Source organism: Primulina tabacum, chromosome 14, assembly GCF_025594145.1.
Source record: "Primulina tabacum isolate GXHZ01 chromosome 14, ASM2559414v2, whole genome shotgun sequence".
NCBI classification, from domain to species: Eukaryota; Viridiplantae; Streptophyta; class Magnoliopsida; order Lamiales; family Gesneriaceae; genus Primulina; species Primulina tabacum.
The window spans coordinates 18,702,957-18,727,625 of NC_134563.1; the positions used below are offsets into that span (position 1 = coordinate 18,702,957).

The window sequence follows — 24,669 nt, forward strand, 5'->3', positions numbered from 1 at the left end:
TTGCATACTAAGTGTTTGATAAAATCCTTCAACCAAAATATTTTTTACTCATTCAACTTGAATATATTTTAAATACTTTAAAAAATATTTAATCGGTTTCTACGAATGATTATTTCAAGTGTATTCCTCTTGGTTTGAAAACCAAACTCGATTTAATTCATTGGTGTTCAATATTTAAAGAACCGAGCTATTATAGCTCAACGACGATCCCCCTAATCGATACTGTCAAGTGCTATCAGAGCGGATTGTTCTTGAAAAAAAATTAAAATTGATTTTGATGTTTAAATTCAAAAATTTCTAAAAAATAATATTTTTTTATAGATATCTAAATATTAAATCCGTCTCACAAAATAAGCTATCGGAATAATCAAAAATCTTAATTCGATACTATTCTGAACAGTGAATCAGCCCTGTATTTGCCTCTCAATTCTCTATATCCGCCACCACACCAAAACCTCCGCCTCCGCCTCCGCCTCCGTCCTACATCTCCGCCTTCTATTCTAATTCACGCACAATTGTTCTCTCTATGATCGGTGGAGTCTAACGCGGCAACACAAGGTTGAGAGTCGACGCCGTTTCGGGGATGCCCGGGAGGATTATCGTTGGGTCTAGGGCTGCTTGAACTTTTAATTTGTTGTGGTTCAATCGAAGAATTGGACGGCATGCCTCCAGCGAGAAAGCGTGGAGCGAAAGGTGCAAAGACGAAGAATGAGTTGAGTTTGGGCGATCTTGTCCTCGCCAAGGTTAAGGGTTTCCCGGCCTGGCCTGCCAAGGTGCATTCTTATTCTATCTGATGTATGTCCATATGCATTTATTCTTTATCGCTCTTTATTTTCATAAGGTTCTTCCTTTTTTAAGAAGTTATTTACGTGCTTATATGATGTACGATGAATTATTCTCTCCGGAAAACGGAATTTAAATTTTCGTTTACCAAACACCTTTATGGAGTTGCATTGAGTTTCGGAGTTTGATTGAAATATTGAGAGGTGAATTGCGGTCTTGAGAACTAGAAGACATAGGGGTATAACATGTAGTTGATTTTGCATTGACTCATATTGGGTTTAACTTCTGCGGAGTTGCATTCAAGGCATGGGAACCAGGGTTGCAACTTAAATTTTTTGCTCAATCGCTAATTATTTGGTTTAAAATGTGTTGTCTGATTCTGTAAATGCATCCCCTTGGTCCGGCACGTATCATCAGTACATACATGTAGGTGATTATCTGGAGACACGTGTCCGACTCTTGTTAGTCGTCTTTTGTGTTCAGATTTCTTTTGCTTTTGTGCACCATATCTGTTTACTCAAATTATAGGAAGTAATTCTGGGTGTCTAATTCCATTTGATGCCATTACATTTCGGACCGTGTCGAAACTCCACCTTATATTTGAATGTATGATAACTATTTTCCTCTTGATCAAGGTCATTATGCTGCTTTGACAATGTGTTCATTCACTTGTTTATTTAGTTCATAAGCTGATGTTCTTGGCTTTTTCTTGATGGTGCTAAGTCAAATTTCAGTTGGCTGATTGACTAACCTTTTATGGCTTTAAATTCCAGATAAGCAGACCTGAAGATTGGAAGCGCGTTCCTGATCCTAAAAAATATTTTGTTCAGTTCTTTGGTACATTAGAGATGTAAGCACTTCCTTTTTTTTTGTTTTTATCTTTTCCTTGTACATATGCTGAGAGGGCTTGATTTCGAAGTTGACTCAGTTTTTTTATTTTTTAGATTTTGTGAGGGTTTAATATCAATGTTTAGGTAATTGCATGGGTGAAAGATTAGGAGTATTCTTACAATTGGACACTTTAGAGGTACAATTTAGTGGAGGCTGTTTTGATACTAATTTAATTAAATTGAGGTGGATATTAACGCACTGATATCCAATTAAGATTTATACATTGCCCTTGTAACTAGGTGGAATCTAATATTTTTCCTGATAATTTCCCTAAGTGCAATGTAGAATTAACATTTCCACGTTTGGTCCTGGCTATGGGTTCAGGTCTTTGAAATTTATGGCGGCACATTTTTAATTGGATGCAATTCCTTAAGGGGAATGCAAACAGTTAGATGCATTTCCTATGATACATTAATTATATAAGATCACACATGTTGCCTCATGACTGTTTTATGCTTTATGCTGTGTTAGGTCGATGAGAATAAATATTTGTATGATGTAGTTTGTTGCTTTGTTTTGAAGCAATTGCTTCCTACTGCTTTAAATGCCTCAAGTTGCCGTGCAATCCTTATTTTTAGAGTATCCTTTGATACTGTTCACCCTTCAACTGGATGAAAATGGTTAATTATCTCATTTTGATACGTTTCCATATATTATTGGTGAGATCTCTTCTATTTGTAATATAATTTCCTCCTTTTTTCAATACTTTGATCCACAGTTTCCTCCTTTTTGTAAAGTTATTCCTTGATTTTGTTGATCCTTTCCGGGCGCGTTTTCTCGCTGTTTAATTTTGGTTACGGGAAATAGATGTTAATATTCTAAAGCTTTATAGAGAACTTAAAATATTAGAGTCTGCTGCTCTCATTATCTTATTCCTCGGCAATGACCAGTCTCAGCAGCTGATATTTCAGAAGGTGGTTGCTGTTTGAAGATATATTTGACCGAGAAAATGCTTCCGCATCATTGTGGAATTTAGTATTGATATGTGGTCTGCTGTTCGGTTATGGAAATATTAAATTGAATAGATACAAGTTTGAACCACAATCGAGAAATTCCCTTATTAAGGTTTCATTTTTCTTAAAAGTAATTTCAGATATAGCTCGTTACACATTCTTTATTGCAGATGAACGCATTCTTTATTCTAGCATCTGCAAATGTTAGGTATTTTATAACTGATATTTAGAATGAAAAAACAAGGATGGCTAATGGCTTACATGATATTCTCCTTTGAATTTTTGTGTTTCCTTTTCATGACAGAGCATTTGTTGCTCCTGCGGATATTCAGGCATTCACCATTGAAGCAAAAAATAAATTGTCTGCTCGCTGCCAGGGTAAGACAGTTAAGCATTTTTCCCAAGCAGTGAAGGAAATCTGTGAGCAATATGAAAAGTTACAGCATGAAAGTTCAAGTGGTACAAGGGATGACAACAGCGAACAAACTTTAGCATCAGAACATTCTACTGATCCGGTGGTGAATGATATTCTGGAGGTTAGTGAAAAAGTTGGGATTGAAATGAATGAATCACACTGCAAAACAGAGATCAATGGTCTGGGTGAGCTGGGCTCTAGGCTAGAGCATTGTTTACTAAGACAAGGTGAGATTGAATGTCAAGATATAAACCCTTACTTGTCAGGTGGAGTGGATCGTAATTTATCTACATGTGTATCTTCAGGAAAGATTAGTAAGATTTCTAAAGATCTTACTAATCTACCTTCCAATGTTAAGAAGGAATGCTCTGGTAATGTGAAAGCGGATCGTAGGCATTCCGATAGTGGCCGGAGTGAATTGGCAAATGGCCCGCAAAAGAAGCTGGCAATGGGATCGAAGAAGAAACCTGAGGGTACAGTGCACAAGAATAGTAGTTCTGCTGTACCTCATGAGTATACTGGGGACAGAATGCAAATAAAGTTTTCTTCAGATAGCAATACAAAGGTGTCATCTACAGGTAATTCAAAATCAGTTTTAATTGTAGGCGAGGAAAAAAGAGTTGCGGTGGATAAAACACACTGTGACTCCAAAGATAATAGACGGGTGGATGCTGAAATAAATTTGGAGCAAAGTGAAGTTATCTCCAGGAAAAGGATGAAGACCCAACATGGATCTGAAAAACATGCTTTTCAGAGTAGTGTGACTACATGTCCTGCCAAAATGCCAAAATGTACTGACATTGGAAATGATGGTAGCATGTCAAGATCGCAAAGAAACAGGAAAAATGATTCCAGAAGTCCTAATGTTCTTGATGGAAAAATGAGTGATATAGAACTCAAGAGGTCAACATCAGATGGGATACCCCAGAGTCAGCAGCCCTCCAGAATACAAATAAATAACGAGTCAGATCATTTTTCTGATGAAGATGGTCTTCCCCCACCTAACCGTCATCGCAGAGCATTTGAGGTAATGCCTAGTTCTGCTACGGCTTCTGAAAGTAAATTAGGAGGTTCTGCATTACACAAAAATGACTCGGTACGTCCTAACAAAGTTCGATCTCCAGTTACACAATTGCCCTCAAAACGAAGAGCTGTCCGACTATACGACGACGACGACGACGAAATGCCCAAAACTCCAGTTCATGAAGGATTTACCAATAAGGTTTCTGTTACTCCACGTGCACCAGATTCTAATTCTAAAAAGAAAAGTGTTGTGCATGGTGAGAGTTGTGTCAATGATCAAATGTTTTCTAGAGATAGAGGAACTACCGATGATCGTTCAAAGGAACATGCACAATATGCTCGAGTATTGAACAAAGCTCCATCTCCAAATTTTCAGCTAGGCTTGGTGAAGATGGCTGGAGAATTATCAGCTGCACATATATCTTCTAGTTTATCCCACAAAGATGATGAAAAATTACCCTCTATGGAGATTAGACCAGTTTCTGCTACCCCTGAAAAGTTTCCCCGGTCTATCACTGGTGCCAGACCATTAGCTGAACAGCAGATCATTAACTTCAGCAAGGAACCTGGCAATGTTTCTCAGAAGAAAGCTCCTGCAGGAGGCAACATAATTCTTCCTACTGCTTCTGACAGATTAACTTCATCTCCACACGAAGTGATAGTTGATAGAAGTAATCCAGCTTCTTCTCGAGAGAAAAGGAATGCTGCTGTGAAGTCAGATTCAAGGATCAACGATTCTTCTCTCATGCTGGGACACCCTAATAAGAACTTTGCCCCAGTTCATGAAAGGTAACCAGAAGGTCTTGATAGAATGAACGTTAATTTAGTTTTTTGTTAGCTTTGATTATATTCGAATGCACATTGCTCAGGGTGGATGTTTTTAAACATGACGAAACGAGTTCTTCGATTAATGCAAAAATTCCAGAGTCTGTCATGTCCATGAAACATCTCATAGCTGCTGCTCAGGCTAGAAAAAGAGAAGCTCACTTACAGAGTTCTTTTGGATTTCTTTTTCCACTTTTGGATAATGAATCTGAATTGCACAGAAAAAGCCCAAGCCCTGCCCCTGATACCACGGTCTTTGAATCAAGCAACACGCAACCGGATGTACAAGGGTTACGTTCCATTTCTCCTTCTGCTGATGTTCACCATCTTTCATCGACTAGTCAACATGAAAATGAAGTTCTTGAGGAGAGAATGTTGAGTTCCGCCGATCATGCAATTGGGGATCCTTTAAGCGGAGGTACTGAAGCGGCTGTTGCTCGTGATGCTTTTGAAGGGATGATAGAGACATTGTCAAGGACCAAAGAAAGCATTGGGCGTGCAACTCGTCTTGCAATTGATTGTGCAAAGTATGGGATTGCCAATGAGGTACATATTTTGTGTGTAATAACTTTTTCAGCTTATTTTAACTTTGTTTTCTATATCCCATATCTTATTGCTATCTGCTCAGTTGTCAACATGACCCCGTGCATTTCCCTTTTATGATTTTGTTAGGTTACTGGCTTCAATCATCGGTATTCTCCTAGTTCCAATTGATTGAAAACTTGTCTTTCAATGTTTTTGTTTTATGCGAGAACACATGCTTTGGGTATTATGCATTCCTGGCTTGTTTGATTTAATCCTTATGAATAAATAAGATTTTTCGTGAATTTTAAGATGTCATTTTCCTAGGAATTTCAGGCTATTTTCATGGATAAAGGCCTTTGATATATTGTGGTATTTCATGTTAATGTATCATCGGAGATATCAATGCCTATGTTCTTGAACTTAAGTAGAGATGTGAAGAATGCTTACATCTTTTGACTGAAGCGAGTCATCAGTGACTTAAAAACATTCATAAAATTAATGTGGATTTGGATATTCAAACTGTCATCTAGATATACAAAAGTGCACAAACTACTATATTCTTAAGGAAATATATGTGGTTGCTTCGCCGACTGATTGTTTGCTGTAATCTGTTTGTTGTCATTCTGTCTCTGTCATTTCTTTTGTTGGGTGATTATCATAACACAATGCATTTTCCTTGGAAAATTTAAAATGCTTTTGAACTTTCTGTTCCACGCCGGTTGCTGTTTATCTGTTTGTTGTTATTTTGTCTCCATTGTTTCTTTTGTTGTGGCTATCATAACACATAATGCATTATCCTTGGAAAATTCAAAATGTTTTTCAACCCTTGATTTTGTGCAGGTTGTAGAACTTCTCATCTGTAAGCTGGAAAACGAGCCAAGTCTTCATCACAGAGTGGATCTGTTTTTCTTAGTTGATTCAATAACCCAGTGTTCTCATAGTCAGAAAGGTTTGAAGAGATTTTGTTCTTTTTATCTCTATACACTCTTTGCCCTCTCCTCTCCTCTCTATGTCTCTAGGCACAAATGTTTGAAAAATCCAGAGCACTAATAAATCAGTACTTATCTCAAGAATAATGTGCTGTTTTTGTACACTTGGCTGCCTTTTTTTTAATTTTCCCCTCAATTCTTGTTTCGCCTGATGTGATGGAGATATCTTCTAATTTATTTCTTGGAATATTTTCTTCAGGAATAGCAGGTTCCTCTTATATTCCTACTGTTCGAGCAGCTTTGGACCGTCTCATTGGTGCTGCTGCCCCACCTGGTGCAGGTGCAGAGGAGAACCGTCGGCAAGTTCGTAAGGTGACTGTAATTTATGTAAAAGTGACTCTTCTGACAAGGTGCAGAATAACTGAGTTGCAATCTTTTCTTAGGTCTTGCGATTATGGATTGAGAGGAAAATCTTGCCAGAGTCTGTTCTTCGCCGCTACGTTGATGATATTGGAGTAGTAAATGATGATACATCCACTGGGCTTTTACTACATCGGCCTTCCCGAGCTGAGAGAGCTATTGATGATCCTCTCAGAGAAATGGAAGGCATGTTCGTGGATGAATATGGGAGGTCTGGAACTCTCTCTTTTCACTTGGAGTGATCTTTACATTATATTTCCTCTCTTGTAATTATGTTTTTTGCATTTTATGCTTTTCATTATAGGTTATCATTGGCAGTTCCTTTGTCTACTTGCAATATCACCAGATGAGAGACATATTTTTAAAATGCCCATAGTTGGTGGAAATTCTTGTTTTTTTTGGCTTGGTCTTTTTTGTATTTTATTTTGCTTTACTAATAACAATGAATGTGTGACTCTTTTTAGTTCTTGTAGTTATTAACTTCGTTCATGAATCTTGAAATGTCAATAGTTTTCTGGCATTCTTTCTGCTTCAAATTTGTATGCCAAACTCAAGTTTATCAGCTCGTGTTTGGGATCTTTGTCTTTTGATGGTTAATTCATAATTAATGTGCTTAACAAATTTCTCTGTAGTATCTCATGTGCCTTGGAGTTGCACTTTCTTGAGCTCTCATTACTTTTCCTCTCCAAGATGATCACTTCTTATGGTTTCTGTAAGGTTGATGTGATCAAAATGTTAATTATTACATGTTTCAAGCGAACAATATTCTTGGATGACTTACAGCTGTTTTAGTGTCTGTTTCCCTCATATGTGATGCTTTTTTTTTTTTGGTGTGGATTTTGGTTCATTTCTTGATAATTAATTTAGTTTTTCGCAACTATCATAATTTGCAAGGCATTAATCTGTTACATTCTAGAAATAAATTGAAATATATTGCTTCATTGTGAGCCCTGGTTTATAGCTTGGGTGTGTTGGCATACAATGTAAATAACTCGATTGAAGTCTGAGGTCTGGAATCCTTTTTTTTTTAATCTAATAAGCAAGTGTTTTTATGTTTTATATTGGTTCAGCAATGCTACATTTCAGTTACCTGGATTATTATCATCTCGTGTCTTTGAAGAAGAAGATGAAGAGGAGGATAGTTTGCAAACAGATTTCTGCAAAGAAATTGCTGATACATCACCATCTGAACGTTCTCCTGTGATAAGAGATCCTGAGAATTGCACCGTTACTCCAAGTGACAGACGACACCGGATTTTGGAGGATGTTGATGGTGAGCTTGAAATGGAAGATGTTTCAGGACACCAAAAGGATGAAAAACTGTTGTTTACTGATTCCACTTTTGAAGTTGCTTCACTCGAGCCGAACTTAGATGGGATCTTTACATCAGCTTCAAACAAGAATGCTCAGTGGCTGCCTTCTCCTGAGGATTCTCCCCCATTGCCTCCTGGTTCTCCTCCTGTAACACCACCTTTACCTACTTCACCACCTCCGCCCCCCTCACCTCTCCCCTTATCAACACCCCCACCCCCACCCCTACCCCCAACACCTTTGTCAGAGCAACAGCTATTTCCTCCATTACCCATTGGTCCTCCTCCACCAGTGCGTTGTCATCAATCATTGCCACCTCAACCTGCACTAATGTCCCAACACATGCCTTCGCTGCCATCCTCAATTTCAACTTCTTCAACATTAGCTTTTCAACCCCCTCCTGTATTGCATGAAATTGGTGGCACACTGACCGTGAGTCTTCTGGCTTTTTACTTTATGCATGTTTTTCAGTTGCATTGATGTGACATTGTTATATGTTAAGAAATGTAAAGAATGTATTTTTTTTAGGGAAATCAGCATGCCCATATGGTTTCGAGTACTCAAGGATTTCATATTGATGCATCTGTCAGGAGTGAAGCATTGTCCCAGCAATCTTCTTGTTTTCCTCCCGCTGGGGTTGGTAAAGAAGTAGAAGATAATGGTTTTTATTCATCAAGGACTGTGGAATATAGACAGTGCGATGCATATATGAATCTCCAATCATCGCAACACAGGCAATTGCCTGGTAGTGCACCTTTTGCGCATAGGCCTTTGCATCCTGAACCCCCACCTCAACACCCACCTACTCATTTTTCTTATCCAAAATCCTCAGTCCAGCAACATCAGTATCCCCCTTACTTGCTGCCAAATTTTTCGGACTGTTCGAGGAGGTATGGTGCAGATGAATCATGGAGGATGCAAGTAAATGAGTTTTCTGATTCTCTGCATGTTGGGTGGATGTCAGCAGGGAGATCATGTTCAGGTCCTCCTTATCCTCAAGAAGGTGTGTGGAACTATCTTTGTTATATTTAATACTGGTAAACCATCTTGATTGAGGTATCGCTGTTACAAACCTTTTATTTATTCTAGATCATTGTGATTTAAAAATAAGTTTTCTTGGGCTATCTTTTAGAAACTTTAGATTTCTGGCATTTGTTTGCTTCGGATTGTTTCCGACGGTCCACTCTGATCAACTGCTTTAATACTAAGAAGCATGTGTAGATTGTTTGATTTGCTTGGTTATTGATATGGTTAAGAATAAATGGTTTCAAGTTCTCACCTGAGCACATAGTTCTTGTAATTCTTTGTACAGCTGGATGTTACAAAATAAAAATACTCTGAAATCTTTGTACAATTTTAACATTTGAATTGACTAAAAAGTCATGTATGTTTATCATTCAATGATTGAGTTACATTCTGAATGAAGAGAACAAATATAAACTGAGTTAACAATGAAATAAACTCAAATGCATGCCTTCTTATGCACATGTACAAAGTCAAGTTAATTCGATGACAATGTTTGTTAAATCCTGAAGATATGATCAGTATTTGTTTAGTTTTTCTTTTCTCTCTGTTTTTCTTTTTCTTTTTTCCCTTGTTTGTTGTTTATAGTTGTGGAAGCTAGTGGTTGAAGGTGTAGCGTAGAAAGGCTGCTGTAGCACTGTTGTTTTATCTTTTCCTGAAGGATGCAAATACTGAAGCATTCATTGACTTTTGCTTTTGGAAGGACTTGTTTTTCTTCCCCTCTGTTGGTGTCTCTGTTTATCAATTAACAAGTATTAGAAGTTGTGTGATTGCATTTTTATGAGCATTTATAAAGTATTTATTTGTTGCAGGCTATTTTGAACCGCCTCAAGAAAGGCCTCACATAAATGCTGTTAATTTTCAACCCCCTGCCCCAAATTCTGTGGCAGCTGCTATGCAAATATCAGGTGATACTTCTAGTGCGGAGAACCTGGTTGTGATTACATGATGTTCATTGCTGCTGTAAATGCTATTATGCTGATTCGACTTTGTCTTGTACTTTGTCCCAGTTCATGGTCCCCCAGTGATACCCGGCAGACCGGACATGTCTGCAGTCAATTGGAGACCAGCATGATATTCATTCTGAGGCTTACAGATCTATGGTGAGCTTTGATCTTACCTTTCAGTTACCATAATATACATACTTCTGTCAGAAACAATTTTATGTTAATTGCCTTGTAACATAAGGAATTTTTTTTAAAAATAAGATCCCGTTATTGATCTAATACGAGAGCACCTCAAGCTCTTACAAAGTAAAGACTTCATCGTTCTATATCATAATTAACTTTTTAATTCGTAAATCCCGAATCGGTGACGGAAAAATATGAGAAATTTGTTTATCACGGATCAATTAAGGGTGCAATGAATACAATTCAGGTTTGATGAAATGGGAGTCAGAGTTTTGGATGAACTGGAAATATGAATTGGAAGTTGTCCTGTACAGTAAGCTTCGACAGTTTGCTCCTGAGTTTGTGAAGAACGTTCATATCTAGAAGTAGGATAATGATTTGTTATCTTTTTTTTAATATATTATATAGAAGTTCTTTATTCTTGTTACATACAGCAAATAACCCAAATTATGTGAAAAGCAAACAGGAATGCTGATTTTGCTATTATATTCCTATTATGTTGGTATCTTCAATGGTGAATTGTTAACATTTTACTTTTGATCATGATGTTCCATGTGTATTGGGGTAAGACCACGTTTCTGCATCCACCATATAGATACTAGATCATTATGTTGGTATCTTCAGTGGTGAATTGTTAACATTTTGCTTTTGCTCATGTCCTTGTGTATTGAGATAATACCACGTTCCTGCATCCACCATATAGATACTAGATCTGTATTATGTGATTTCTACTCAAGTTGGCATTAACTTTTATCGTTGATATTAGACAAGGAAACATCTGATTTTAGTTATTGGTCTCCCCTTGTATTTGATATGCCACTCAAGGCTCCTGGTTTAACCATTTTTTTTATATATATGCCCCTTCTCTTTTAAATATTCACACTTCTCTGTGCATAAAAACTATCATTTTTCGTCTAATAATCTTCTATTTGATGTCTTTAGTGTAGCATATACCTACTATGTTGTGATTACCGCTTGGACTTTTAGCTAAACCTAAGCTGGCCCTTCCAGAGATCGAAAACTTATTTCCTATAACCATACCTCTTTGTCTTCTTCCAACTGTTTTCAGGTCACAAGGATCATCATACAAGGTGAATTGGTTAAGCTCGTATAGTATTTATACTCGCTTGAAACGGACAGAATCGTTGAGAAGTTGTGGAGAACCTTGGCTGAGTCGTGTATATTAGAATTCTTCCTGACAAATGGATCCCGACACACATACTTCTAAGTGTAAGCCACTTTTTTGCCCATTTTGTAATTATACCATATTATTTTGATAAATCTTAGTGGAAGCTTCGGTTTGAAGTCTTACGCATACCAGTTTGTTTCTTCTACGTAATCCCATCCCACCTCCATACATCTGTTAATATATATGTTTCGTCTGATGAATTTTTTTTATAATATGCTTAATCTTATATTTTAAGTTAATATCTATCCTGGATCTAAAGTATGTTGCCTATGTACATAATTAACACGTACACCCTCCATACTAGCAAGCCTTTGGCATTGCGTGCTATATATTAGCTGTGGACACTCAGCTAGACCCATTTTTGGAAACGGTTCCTGCTTCTACGCGCGCGTGTGTATTTTTATCTATATAAAAAAATTTAATTCGAGATCATTCTCATGACTCGAACCCAATATCTGTTTTGAAAAACCACTTAACCATGAGTTGTTAGGTTGGCCTCTATGTTCGGTTTGTTTTGTGAAAATAACCCGATTTCAGTCCCTCCCAAGTATATTGAATCGTCCCTTATGTTTGGTCTTGGTTGTCTCGTCCCAACTCAGTCCTCCACTCTCGGGAATGGATCAATTTTTCTTCAAACAAAGCGAGCCATTCCCGGTTGGACTTGGTACACAATAGTTGCTGATTTGTGTTCGCACCAAGTGCTCGAGTAGTACAAAATCGTTCCAAGATTTTAAATTGTTAATCCTTTTCGTTTCCATATTCCATCTGTAGCATTTAATGAGACAAAGATTGGTGGGTGGATTATTGTTTTATTTCGTTGTCTTTGTTTTTCTCTCTGTATCTATATATCTGACTAATAAATATGCCCAAAACATCTCACTTTCTGAAACTCAGGTTGCTGTCAATATAAATGTTTCATTTTCATGAAAATAAGAGTGAATTTCACACACATAGAAGTTACCTTTTTAATGTTAAAATAACATAAAGTGAAATCGACTTAATCATTTGAGTGGATTTGGAATATAAATTTATCAAATCCATTAATCTAAGATGGAGTATAATGTTGCTATCACATAATTTACATAATCAAAACTATGTTAAACAAGTATGAAACTTTTGGAAGAAGAGTGGGGTTTATTATATGTTTTTCTTATACCTTTTCAAATACAATTTGTGCATACATAATAAAGGAATTATTGTATTGAAATTAGAGGAAACAAAAGTCAGCCATATTTCTGATTCAAGGTTTGGTGTTTTTACTTTTTTGTTGGCTCTATATGGCTACTTGATTAAATTAAATTTTTTATTTTTTAAAAAAATTCAGAAGTAAGGTGTCGGTGTGGGTCTGCCAATTTGACTTTACCATGAATTCAATAACTTTTATAATTCTCTCTTTTTTTTATTATTATAATCAAATTTTTAATATTTTAATTAAAATTTGCATATTTTATTCAATAAAAAATTATATTTTGTCATTTAAAAGAAAATTTGTTAATTATCGTAAAGTATTATGCTAAAATAATTGTTAAATTAAATGTATACTAAATCTCATATTTGTTTCGAATCTTGTAAAAAATTTATACAAAATCAAAAGAAACCGAGAACTCCTCGGAAATCCAAATAAAAATCTAAATGAAAATTTTAATTATTTATTTATAATAAAAAAGGAAAAAGAAAAATGGATCTATATATATATATATGGACAGAAAGGTCGGCTTGAAGACTTCGAGCGCAGATCTCTGCAAATCTTCGTTCCATAATATTTAATTGTATTCTGTTATTTGCAGATATTATTTACATTTATTTATGGAAAAGGAGAGTATAATGTATGAGAATGGAGGAGGAGGAGGAGATTTTTACACGGCAACAATGGCGGTCGGATCATCGAGATCACTCCCGATCTCATCTCCTCCGTCCACCGCCGTCCCGGTTGGAACCAACGGTCGCCTTAATTACATACTACATCATGTCTCCAAATTCGATACCCTTGCCGGTGTCGCTATCAAATACGGCGTCGAGGTACCCGTGATTTTCGTTGATTTTGTTTTTTGTTTTTGTTAGTTCGCGCGATTTCTGATTATTCGTACGCGGTTTTGTTTTATATCTGTTTATTATGTAGTATTTGTATTTTTGCGGTGGGGAAAGGGAGAGAAAAGAAGTGCCGGTTTTTTTTATTTTATTAGCTTCGCGGACCAATGCGCGTTGGTCTCCAATTGTTTGTGCCCTGTTTTGATGGTTTGAGCCGCGGTGGATTCAATGTGGAAAAAATATTTACAAACGAGTAAATATATTATAATTGAACTAATACTTAAAAGTTGCAAGGCTGATTTCTAGTACTAAACCCTCTGTTTTCTACTTGGTGATTCCTGGGTTACTGACTAGTTCTGCATGGGATATGGAATCCAGTGCAGCTGCGGGCATAATCTTTTTACATTTTTATTTTGATACGGAAGGATGGTACTTGTGTATTTACGTGTGTTCCTTTCGAGATTGGTTAGGTGTCTGATATTAAGAGGCAAAATGGGTTGGTGACGGATCTTCAAATGTTTGCTCTGAAAACGATTCAAATACCATTGCCAGGGAGACATCCCCCTTCCCCCAGCTTGCCCAATGCTCACGACATTCCTTTTCGGTATATCTATTTCCAGTTCCTTTTGGTTTACTGTCCTTTTTTCTGCATTCATTGCCATACATTAACTCCTCGATAAAATGCATAAAAAGATTAAAAACACGAGCCTGTTTTCTTCCACTATTTTAATGTGTCGGGAGAACTGCATTTGGGATAATTCATACCTCTCATGTTGGAAAATATTCTGCGAGGATTTTTAGAATTTGATTATTTCCTTTTCAAGTGTGAGTGCATTAACGTCACTCAGAAAGCAACAATTGGTTGCAGATATCAGCTTTCTTGAATTTCTTGAGGTGCTTTTCATCGAATCTAATTTATTTCTTAATTTCTGATGTGCACAATGTCGCATGAAGATGCCTTTCTTGCAGTTTGAAACTATATATGTTATTCGCATAGTTTTGTGGCTTTGGCCTTTTTGTATTATTATAGTTCTGAGAATTAAACTAAATCAAGGCGCTGATCATCCAAGCTTCAAGCTATGCACTGTCGAGATAATTGGTCTTCATTGTCCATTGTGGTTGGTGGTCATAGTTATGTACCATATTTGGATTTGCATCATTCCATTTCCCTGAAGACTGAAGTAGTTAGCATGACAAAGTTTTAAACATAAATCATTGCACTCATATAACCCTTTCATATTATTTGTTGATTAAATTATTTAAGCCATCAGAATAATTTAAGTATCAAAGTAAAATCTCAGTTTGAAAGTAGGAACGATTTACACCAGCGATGCTCTAATTCGGACCTTGGTGTTGGTATTGCATTAACCTTAGGGGATGTACCTGTGCTCAAATCTCTTATAATTTCCTGTCATTGATCTGTCACTTTATTGTGATAGTAAAGTTAACCAGTGACCTGTGATAATTGTGTGTACATATAGTTTATCTGTTTTTGGGTTTTGCTCTTCCTGTGTCCTTCTTTTTATGTTTGACTTTTGGTAATTGAAGTTTGCGTGGAACTGATTTCCCATTTGTGGTGCCGATACTATATATTTTGGTGCATCAAAATTTCCAAAATAGTTGGTTTTCTTAGAGAAATATTTTTGCCAAGTTTTATAATTTTTGCCCCATCAGGTGGATATATCACCTGTATCACGACATCTACTATATATGGCTTTTTCTTTCAGCTTTACTTCGATTATCACAAGATTACATGGTTGATCGAAATTACTGGTTAACTGGAGGTTATTTAACCTAGAAAGGATACTGTAGATTTTGAAAGGTTTCTGAATTGCATTCTTTCTTGTTTCCCAAATGAGCTGCTGTTGATTTGGCTTATCGTTGTTGGAGCACACACAGCTCGTTATGTCATAATGCCATTGTGGTAGTTCTTTGATCCTATAAACCAATGTCCTAGCTGTATATCAGATTCTTTTGTCTTAATGCGTCAGCTGAAAGTCACCGTTGGAATCTAGAATTTTTGTATCTCCCTATCTCACAAAAAAATTTAGTAGCTATTTATTAAATGGTCATGTAGTGGTTTTTAAGCTTGTTGTCTTTTTCACAGACCAAGCAGCTCTAAGCAGACCTCACCCAGCAACGGGCATTCTGATGTATTAGGTCCATTCCAATCACTAAAATTGGAATCTTCTTCTGAGCGGAAAGTCTCTCAGGCCATGAGCAGCTTGCAAGGTTATTACGGTCTTAGATATATAGATAAAAAAGCCACAGCAGAAGGCTTAGAAATGTCTGCGTACCCGAAAGGGGGAGCTCATTATCTAGAGGATGTGTCGTTCGCAAAATTTTCTCCTATTTTGAACCCACCACTGAGTCATCATAGAAAAACAAAGAGCGTAGCCAATGGTTTTGTCACAGAGAAATCTAATCTGATCGATCAGGTCTTGTCACAAGACACTGAAGATAGCGACTCAGATAACTGGATCGTGAAGTTGGTGAAAAGTCATATAAAATCTGAAGAAGATTTTACCAGCCGTACACCAGAAAAGCTTCTAAAGGAGGAGAATAATAGTGGCAGTGCAATTTCGGTAGTTACAGGCAAAGGCTTGGCTCTCAGGGCTAAGTCAGCCAGCCGAACTGTGTCAGGAGGAGTCAATTCTGAAGCTGGTGGGCCTAACTCAATTCCTTCAGGTTTGGGGGATTGTATGTTTTCTGATATTGACAATGGAGTTCGAAAATCATCAAGCACAACAAGTTTGGACGACTCAGATACCAGCACATTGTCATCCATATGGCCTGCATCAAAATGGAGCTTGAAGTCCGATTTTCAGGCTCTTTCTAATGCAGTAATTGCCAGACCTATCTTCGATGGCCTACCTAAACCAATGGGTCGACGAAACAAAGCAGCCCTTGATTAGTCACATTTCCTGCAAGCTGTCTTTTCTTTTTCAATTCAACGAAATCTTGATCAGTCAGTGGGATCAAAAGAGGTTAAATAGAAAGTAAAGAAATTAACCTCTACAGAAATTGGATAGCACTTCAATTTAGTTTTGGAAGAACGATACGGACTTTGTGGGAGTTGAAGTTAATACTCATTTAAAGTTCACGATCGCCTAGTGAGTGAGACGTGTAAAGACAATCGGGGATAGATGGAATCCGTGATAGGAATTGTATATTACATACTCCAATCTATGTAATTTGGCAAGAAGGGGAAGGAGGAATTTGTTGTACCTAAATTTACCTGTCAATATATAATACACACGCATAAATGTCTTTACCTGGGAATGATGTATGCTTTTCATCTTCTTCTGTCTTGTGCTGTCTCGACAAGGGACTCTCTGGTACACATTTATACGTGGTAACAGCATCTTTTTTTTTTTTTGAGTAAGGATGCGTTGTAGTTCATAGTTCTAAGTTGTAATAATATTTACATAATATACTGTTAGGATGCTATAAGGTCCAAAATATGATAGCGTAATCTAACTGCATGCAGATCTAAGAAAAATAGAAAATACGTAATTAAATTATTTTAATTGCATAAATTTAATGTGGTAGGCATGTTTACATGTATAAAGTATGGTTTTATATTAGAATGCATAAAACAGTGTTTTCAAGGGCTATTCGAGACGCGACCGAGGAACGGAGAATGGAGACTGCAAAGAAAAAATATTTTTATTAAATGATTATTTTTAATTATTTAATATATTGTATAATTAGTATGTAATTTTCAAAAATGGTGTCTTTTGAGATATTTTTACATGAGTTGTATTTTAAACCGGTAAACGATTTTTGACGAAAACAAAATTTTTTTGGAGACTGGTTAATATTTTTGAAAATTTCTTAAACGAAATTTTTTTCCTACATTCTAATGGGTCTAATGGACTTATTATACTAGGGTTTTTGTGTCCAATTGTCTACCATAATATTTATATTGAAATCTTGAGTTTCCAAGCCTTAAACCTCTACTAACTCAAGCTTAAACCATAGGAGACCTAGGGTTTTCTCCCTAGCAATACATGCACACAAACCTACTCGTTTAGGCTTCTACACGTCGAATTTTAAGGGCAATAACGCAGCAAGGCTTTCCCCATCGCTCCGGCAACGTTCCCTCGTGTCTAGACTTGAATTTTCATGCGTGAATCACACAAAGGCACACCTTATTCCTTCTTTTCTCATCATTCATGCCATAATACGTGTGGATATATATGTTTGCATGAAAAATCCAATAGCATCATAGTATTTTCGTTTTTATGATATATACATGGAAAACTTGATTTTTCTTGCATGATTTCTCATGGTTCTTGTTAAAGGAAAGGGGGCTGCCAGGTTAGAGATGGTTTGATCATGATTTAGGGGCTGTATAAGAGTCTTGGTTGGGGCTGGACAGGCCTGGAAGGGAAGGGAGGAGAGGTGGTGCGAAACCTAGGGTTTTCATGGAATAGGGTTCGACCAAGGGGCGTGCAAGGGCTACGGGTCGTGAGCGATGGCTTGGCTGCATCTAGGTGACCTAGGAGAGGCTATGTGGTGGTCCTAGAGGGGGCAAATCTGTGCTAGTTCGATGATATGGGCTGGAGCTGCGCGAACTTGAGGCGCTCGGGTTTGAGGGCTTGACAGTGAAGGGCGTATTGGGCTGGTCCAAATGGGTCTTAAGGGGTTCGTTCTAGGTCCTAGGATGGTTGGTTAGGTCTGGTCTCGTTGGTTAAGGGCTAGGATCGAAGAACATGGAATGGTTAAGGCTATGGTTTGATGGATTGGGTGCAGAAAATTCCAGCAGGCTTCTAAGCATTTCCAAGGGTTTTAAATGGCTTGAATTGGGTTGAAAGGGGGATGGTTAGGTGTTAGGAAGATATGATTAATTTTTGGTTAAGATTCGTGTTGATTCGGGTTACAACCGGGACTTCGTTCAAGTTTTAAAACGAATTACAGAATTTAGTCAAGGGGCTTAATTTTACGTCTAAGAAATGTTTATGGCAGTGTTTTAAAATGTTATGATAAGTTTGGATGGATTCATGCCGAAGTTTTAATGTCCAGAGGTAAAATGAGAAAATTAGGGTTTTAGGGACAAAACAGTCATTTTACACCTTGAAAAAGATTATGAGTCATGGCAATGTCCCGATAACTGTAATGAATGTTAAAATGTTGATTTTGAAAGATTATGGAATATTATGATGGAAAATGATAAATGTTAAAAGACATGTTGCATGCTTGGTTTAAAAGAAAATGATATTTATGCATGTAGTTTTATAAAGTGATGGAAACGATGAAAATGCTTTGAATGAAGTGACTTGATTGTGACAGTAATGAAATAGAGATTCGTGAGAAATAAAGCCCCAGTGGAACCCGTTATGGGATAAAGCCCCGTGGGATCCCAACACTGAATTTCCATAGGCCAAGGTCCAGTAACGGAAAAGTGGTTGCTGGTGTTCCCGCCAACTATAGCCCAAGGCACAAAAAGGAAAAGTGGTTACTGTTTCCTCGCCGACTGGTACCATGGTTATAGTTGAGATTGAACAATCGACCGAATGATGAAAGGATGGTCACAATTAATGAACGGATTTCACTCGAAAGGAAATGTATGTGTAAATGTTTATGATGAAAAAAAAGTATATAATGAAATGAAATGTTTAAGGTTATGCATGTTCATGTTAAAGTTATTTTATTAAAAGTTTTTTTCACTGTTGCGTGTGGATGTATAAGTATTACTTGTTATAACGGTTAAGACGTGCTGAGTTATTAGATTCACTAGTTATGAATGATACAGGTGAGGATATTCCTGTTAAGTCAGGAGAGTTGGATGATTGAACTAACTAGACTGATGGTGCATTGACCCGAGGACCTTGTTAGTTTTTCCGCACAGTTATGCTTTTACAGTACTTTAAATATTTTGATGACATTTATGCGAATGAGTGCTTTTTGAGAGGATTTATGATGTTTGTTGGAGATTTAATTTCGGAAGTTTGACAAACCGAGCGTAAAAAGATTGAACAAACTGATCAAGAAGACTGAAAAAAACTGATCTAAAAATACAAAAACTATTGGTTGCCTAACTGATGATTAGTGCGCAGATAAGGCAACTGAACTAAGCTAACCTAACTATGTAGTCGACTGGATAATCAATTGGAACTAATCAGTTTTACTACAATCAGTTGAGAGCTATCAGCTAATTCTATCGGCTGTGTCAAATTGATAAAACATTTTGACACGTTATCAGTTAAGGAATGTAGCTATCAACCGATAATTGTACAAAAGCAGAATGCAACATGTAGTGGGAAAACCGCATTTCAACAATAATACAGTGTACGTGAAACGTCTGCTCATTTTAAAATTCTACTGAACATTTTTTTTAATTCAATGGCCGAAACCATGTGTTCGAACTCTTCAAGTTCGCAATCTTAATTTTGATGTTAACAAAACTTGTTATTTTGTGTTATTAATGTTTTACCTTAGTGTGCAGAAGCTAGGATCAGCTACGAGCTGTTTACATCGCAAACTGAAGACCCAATTAATCGCACAAACTGAATCAGGTGAACTGATACGTCAAATGAGTAGTTCAGCTGATTCTCCAGTTGATAGGTGATTCAGCAGGAGAACCTCAGAAGCTCGGCCAACCAAGGGAGTGTTCAACTGATGAAGAAACCCAGCTGATCAGTTCAACTGAACGAGAGTGAATTCAGTTGAACTGACGAGTCAACTGATTTCACCAGCCCACCTGAAGCTCAGTTCAACTGACTAGTTCAGAGCGTTAGTTAAGAATCTTTCAGTTGTAGATGAAGACAAACTCATTCAGTGGATTCTAGCTATAAACAAAGGTACAAAGCAATTGTCCAGTCAAAGGACAATAATGAACGTTGCGTCAGAGCATTAAAGACAAACGTTTCAGAAGGGTAGTCGAAAAGTCAAGACACATAGTCCAAGGAACGAATCAAGATGCAACAGATACAATAATTGAGTCTCACTGTACAGTCAGTTTCCCGCCTATATATGGAGAAGATCAGTGGAGACGAAAAAAACGAGAACAAAATAGAACCCGAGAGAGAGTGTGGAAAAAGAAAGGGCACGCTTATTGCATATCAGCTTTCAAGAAGCATTCAGCCAGAGGGAACTATTCTTAGTCATATCAGCTTAGTTTAAAAGCTCACTTCCCTCAGTGTGTGAAAACATCCTTGTTCAGTTCTCACACACGAACACACTCACCACCACCCAAATACAGTCTTGCACAAAGACTTTAAACTTGTGTATGTAGTCTTTCTCACATAGACGTTAAAGAAGTGTTGGCTGGAAGGTACTGGCTTCAGTATAGACTAAGAGTTCAGTTAGGCAGTAGGTAAGTCCTAAGCTGGGTGGGCTTGTACAAGTAGTTGTATAAATCAAAGTCTTCTAGTGGATCCTATCCGAGGTGGTAGAAGGAGTGATGTAAGAGCAGTTGAAGTTTCCGAATATCAATAAACATATCTTGTGTATTTAACTGATTAACTTCTGTTTTCAAACTGACTTGATCAGTTAGAGCATACGTCAGTTCAGTTCTTGCCATAACTGAACTGATATATGCGACAACTGATCCCCTGCTTTTCAGTTATTCAGTTTATTGAGTTAAAATGTTTTCTAATTTAACAATCTTCTTCACGAAGGATTACTTCGAGTTTTTTCCGCTTGTTTTTTTTAACCAAACTCGATTTAATTCATCGGTGTTAACATTCTTAGAACACGAGCTATTGCAGCTCATTGGAGAATATTGTTTTTGAAATGCCTTCAAAGGCACCAGCACACGATCCTTCAATTGGTATCAGAGCTAGCTGTTCTAAGATGAACATTTGAAAAAAACTGTGTTTTAAAATATGTTACTTTAAAATAGTGTTAAAAGCTATTTAAAAGAATATCATACAATTTTCAAAACTATTTGAAAATGTTTATCTATTACTCATTGCGAAGGGTTGAGAGGATTGGCTCTGCGACTAACATTGTCGCCACTTCTCTCGATTCCTAGCTTTGGGGCTTTAATCAGACTGCAGGGTCCTGAGCTTATCTGTCAAGATGCACGGCTAAATTGTTCGATGAACAAGATTTCAGTTGCAAGCCTTCTAGGTCAGCTGTTCTTCAGACGAAACTCATTCATGTTAGGATGTTGGTTGATTAAATCACCGGCTGTATTCCGCTTGAGCCTAGTTTGAGTCTGCTCGACCAGTTAGCTAGCAAAGAGATCAAGTTCAAGGCAAATTAGCTCGTTTCTCTAGCAAATTGAACTCACGACCGGTGCAGCATTTCAAGCAGTCATGGCAACCAGTTATTGGTATATCCAGTTCTGTCACACATAAACCGACTGATATCTGATGTTTAAAATATGCTATTGTAGTAACAATTTTCCTTTCAACTGTTGTATGTACTCAAATGTAAAAATACAAGGAACTTTATTTGATTAAATAAACATCATGTTTATCCAGCTATGTTTCGTTCATGTTTATCCAGCTATGTTTCGTTGTGGCTGAATGGATATTTCCAGATTTCTTGTCTACGTTGCTTGAATGATTATAACCTCTGAATGAATGCTTAGATAATTACTTCTCAAATATGAGCTTTTATTCATGTAACGCCCCGAAAATTTGAAGGTTCACGCGTACCACATGCACGAATTATTAAATTCTTTTGTATTTTAATTGAATGTTTTAATTGCATAAATTAATTATGTTGTACGTATTTGTATGTTTAAAATGTATTTTCTACATGGTTGCATTAAATGTATTTTTAAAGGTTATTCGAGTTGCGATCGAGGAACGGAGACCGATGGCTGAAGAAATAGAAAATGTTTTTATTGGTTAATTGTTTTTTTATTATTTAAAATATGGGTAATGATATTTCTTATTTTTGAAAAATATGGGGTTTTCAGGTGATTTTATACGCCGGGACGTAAATTTTATAGGTGTTGGATTTTCAACAAAAATACGAACTTTTTGGCAACCCGACTAATAAATTCACAAACTTATTTAAGCAAAATTATTTTTAATATTTTAATTAAGCACTAATGGGCTTAATGGATCTAATTAAATTTATTATTGGGCTTAAGCCTTATTAGTAGATTAATTAAGTATATAATATGTAAATTAAACCCCAAAACCAAATCACAAACCCTTCCCCACCCTCATAAACTCACGCCCCTTCCCCAACAAATACCAACCCCTTTGTTCCCCAAGTACACAGCACACACAATATTTTGGAAGGGTGGAGTTCGTAAATTGCAAGGGTCTTCAAGCCATCGTCTTCGTGCCATAGTTCTTCGCAATCGTCAACGTTTATTCGTGCGTAAAATACGCAAAGACACGCCTATTCTTTCCTTCAAAACATCATCACACCATAGTATTTGTTTATGCATGAATTTTAAGGAAAAACATAGCACACAAGTTAAATTTTCGTAACTACATGCTTATGTGTTCTAAATTGGTGTTATTAATTTCCAAAACCATGTTTTATATGTGTTAAAGGGGCTGCCATGATCAGGACATGTTTAGACATTGTTTTACATGAGTTTAGAGTCCTAAAATAAGCCACAAACAATGCACAAAACCGAACACGCAAAGCTGGAAGCTAGGTTGCTGTCTTATGGAGTCTAGGTTCGTTTTTCTGTTATTCATGGTCGGGCTGGGCGTTGGCTGGTTCCATGAAATGCCCGAATTTTGAAAAAAATAAAATTGTGATGGTTTATGGCTTTATGTTACGGTATGAATGGTAATGAATGTTATAGAATTGAATAGATAATAGATGGGTAGAATCAAAGGTTGAATTTGAGCTAAATATGTAATGGAAGTGCAAAAACGGTATGAAAAATGTGGCAGTAGTTGTGGTTTTTAGCATAATGTTTTGTATATTGATCCAATTGATGTGAGGCCACTTTCATTAGAAAGATAAGACATAAGGCTATAACTTTCTTATTTTGAGTTTTGGTCAAATCATTAGGGAAGACGAGCCAAAAGCGCCCCGAAGTGTGTCGTGCGTATCATCGTTCCTACAATGACACATGTTGGGAGATTGAGCGTAAATTTTTACTCAGACCTCCAAATGACATGAGGCCAATTGGAGATGCAAGCCAAGACATAGGGCTACAACTCTCTAGTTTACCACTTTCGCAAATTCTGAAGTTAAAAATGCGTTTTGGACAGAATATGGCGCGCCCCTGCGCCAGATCCCGTGCGATGGCGCGCCCATTGCTGAAATTTTGGTGTTTGGGCAGTATGGTGCGCGCCTTTGCGCCAAAACACGCGCCATGGCGCCTAGCAACATACTCAAAAACGTGTTTTGAGGTTTGGATGGTATATATTAGATTGGGGAATGATTTTTGTATAATTTCTTCTCATCCTCATTTCTCTCCATCGGTTTAGAGCTAGGGTTCCTCATTTCTCCTTCAATCCAATTTCTTCCAAGACATTAATCTTTGATTGAAGCCTTAATCTTTGCTTGGAGATTAGAAGTTCTTCTCTTCAAGAGTTTAGAAGCAAGGTAAGAAAGCTTATAGGGAAAACAATGGGTTGTTTGGTTTGAGTGTTGAGGTAAAGTTGTCAATATAATGATTGATGGTATTGTATGTATTGATATTTTGGAAAAGAAATGGAATTGTAGAGGAGCTAACTCTTTAGCACGCACGTCACGTGTTTGACAAAATGATTCAATGAATATTTTTATGTCATATTATGGTTAAGAAATGATATGGATTCCTTCTTTATACAATTGTTGGGATTTGAGTTTTCTTGAATATCCAAATTGTGGATCTTGATTCGAAGCATTATTGAATTAATTATGAATTTTGTACAGAAATTGCTCTGTTTTGATAAATGATCCGAGTTCTTGAGTTATAGTAGAATTCAGAGGTTCAAGACTTCTCACCTACACATTTCGATCTTCTTTTGGTAATATTTGAAAGGTATGTTACGGTCGGTAACATACGAGGTAAAAGTATCATTTTTATTTTAAATTGAAAATTCTATGGCTTGATGAAATACTTGTGATTTTTGATGATTGATCTTTTGAGATGAGCTTATTATGATATTGACTTGATGAGATTGAAATGCATCATTGCATTGCATATTGAGCCACTTTTCGATTTAGATTTGATATGGCGGAGGTCGCCTTGATATATTGATTTGTTGGACGTATGTAGCTATAGTTGAGTTGGCATAGTGTATGTGGAGGTCGCTGCTATGGCCTGAACACTCTCTATAGGCGCACCATAGTCCTGGGATTG

General features: G+C 36.9%; 2 protein-coding genes and 1 long non-coding RNA gene across 8 annotated transcripts; 2 read left to right on the forward strand and 1 right to left on the reverse strand.

The window, feature by feature from the left end:
- Positions 1–389: 389 nt before the first annotated feature.
- LOC142524135 (ENHANCER OF AG-4 protein 2-like) lies at positions 390–14,049 on the forward strand. Of its 6 annotated transcripts, XM_075627917.1 has the most exons (15): positions 390–773; positions 1,557–1,633; positions 2,932–3,269; positions 3,348–4,854; positions 4,935–5,436; positions 6,256–6,364; positions 6,604–6,716; positions 6,788–6,975; positions 7,835–8,507; positions 8,604–9,078; positions 9,911–10,006; positions 10,109–10,201; positions 11,298–11,458; positions 13,205–13,436; positions 13,916–13,992. In XM_075627917.1, exons 1-12 carry the CDS (start codon positions 663–665, stop codon positions 10,171–10,173), a joined length of 4,254 nt encoding a protein of 1,417 aa, XP_075484032.1. In that variant the 5' UTR covers positions 390–662; the 3' UTR covers positions 10,174–10,201; positions 11,298–11,458; positions 13,205–13,436; positions 13,916–13,992. The 6 variants fall into 6 exon arrangements, with proteins under 6 accessions (XP_075484032.1, XP_075484028.1, XP_075484027.1 ...); XM_075627913.1 differs by having other exon boundaries at positions 2,932–4,854; positions 13,563–14,049; XM_075627912.1 differs by having other exon boundaries at positions 2,932–4,854.
- Positions 13,922–16,727, forward strand: LOC142524136 (uncharacterized). The gene is made up of 2 exons (XM_075627919.1): positions 13,922–14,049; positions 15,553–16,727. Exons 1-2 carry the CDS (start codon positions 13,961–13,963, stop codon positions 16,358–16,360), a joined length of 897 nt encoding a protein of 298 aa, XP_075484034.1. The 5' UTR covers positions 13,922–13,960; the 3' UTR covers positions 16,361–16,727.
- LOC142524137 (uncharacterized) lies at positions 14,105–15,166 on the reverse strand. Its single transcript, XR_012814837.1, has 2 exons — positions 14,872–15,166; positions 14,105–14,741 (listed from the first exon to the last, which is right to left on the reverse strand). It is a non-coding gene; the product is annotated as an uncharacterized LOC142524137 (long non-coding RNA).
- Positions 16,728–24,669: the final 7,942 nt, after the last annotated feature.

Coding starts and splice junctions, on each gene's coding strand:
- LOC142524135 (XM_075627913.1), top strand. CDS start 663: ATGCCTCCAGCGAGAAAGCGTGGAGCGAAAGGTGCAAAGACGAAGAAT. Junction 774..1,556: donor TCCCGGCCTGGCCTGCCAAG/GTGCATTCTTAT, acceptor TTTAAATTCCAG/ATAAGCAGACCTGAAGATTG. Junction 9,079..9,910: donor TCCTCCTTATCCTCAAGAAG/GTGTGTGGAACT, acceptor TATTTGTTGCAG/GCTATTTTGAACCGCCTCAA.
- LOC142524136 (XM_075627919.1), top strand. CDS start 13,961: ATGTTTGCTCTGAAAACGATTCAAATACCATTGCCAGGGAGACATCCC. Junction 14,050..15,552: donor GCTCACGACATTCCTTTTCG/GTATATCTATTT, acceptor TCTTTTTCACAG/ACCAAGCAGCTCTAAGCAGA.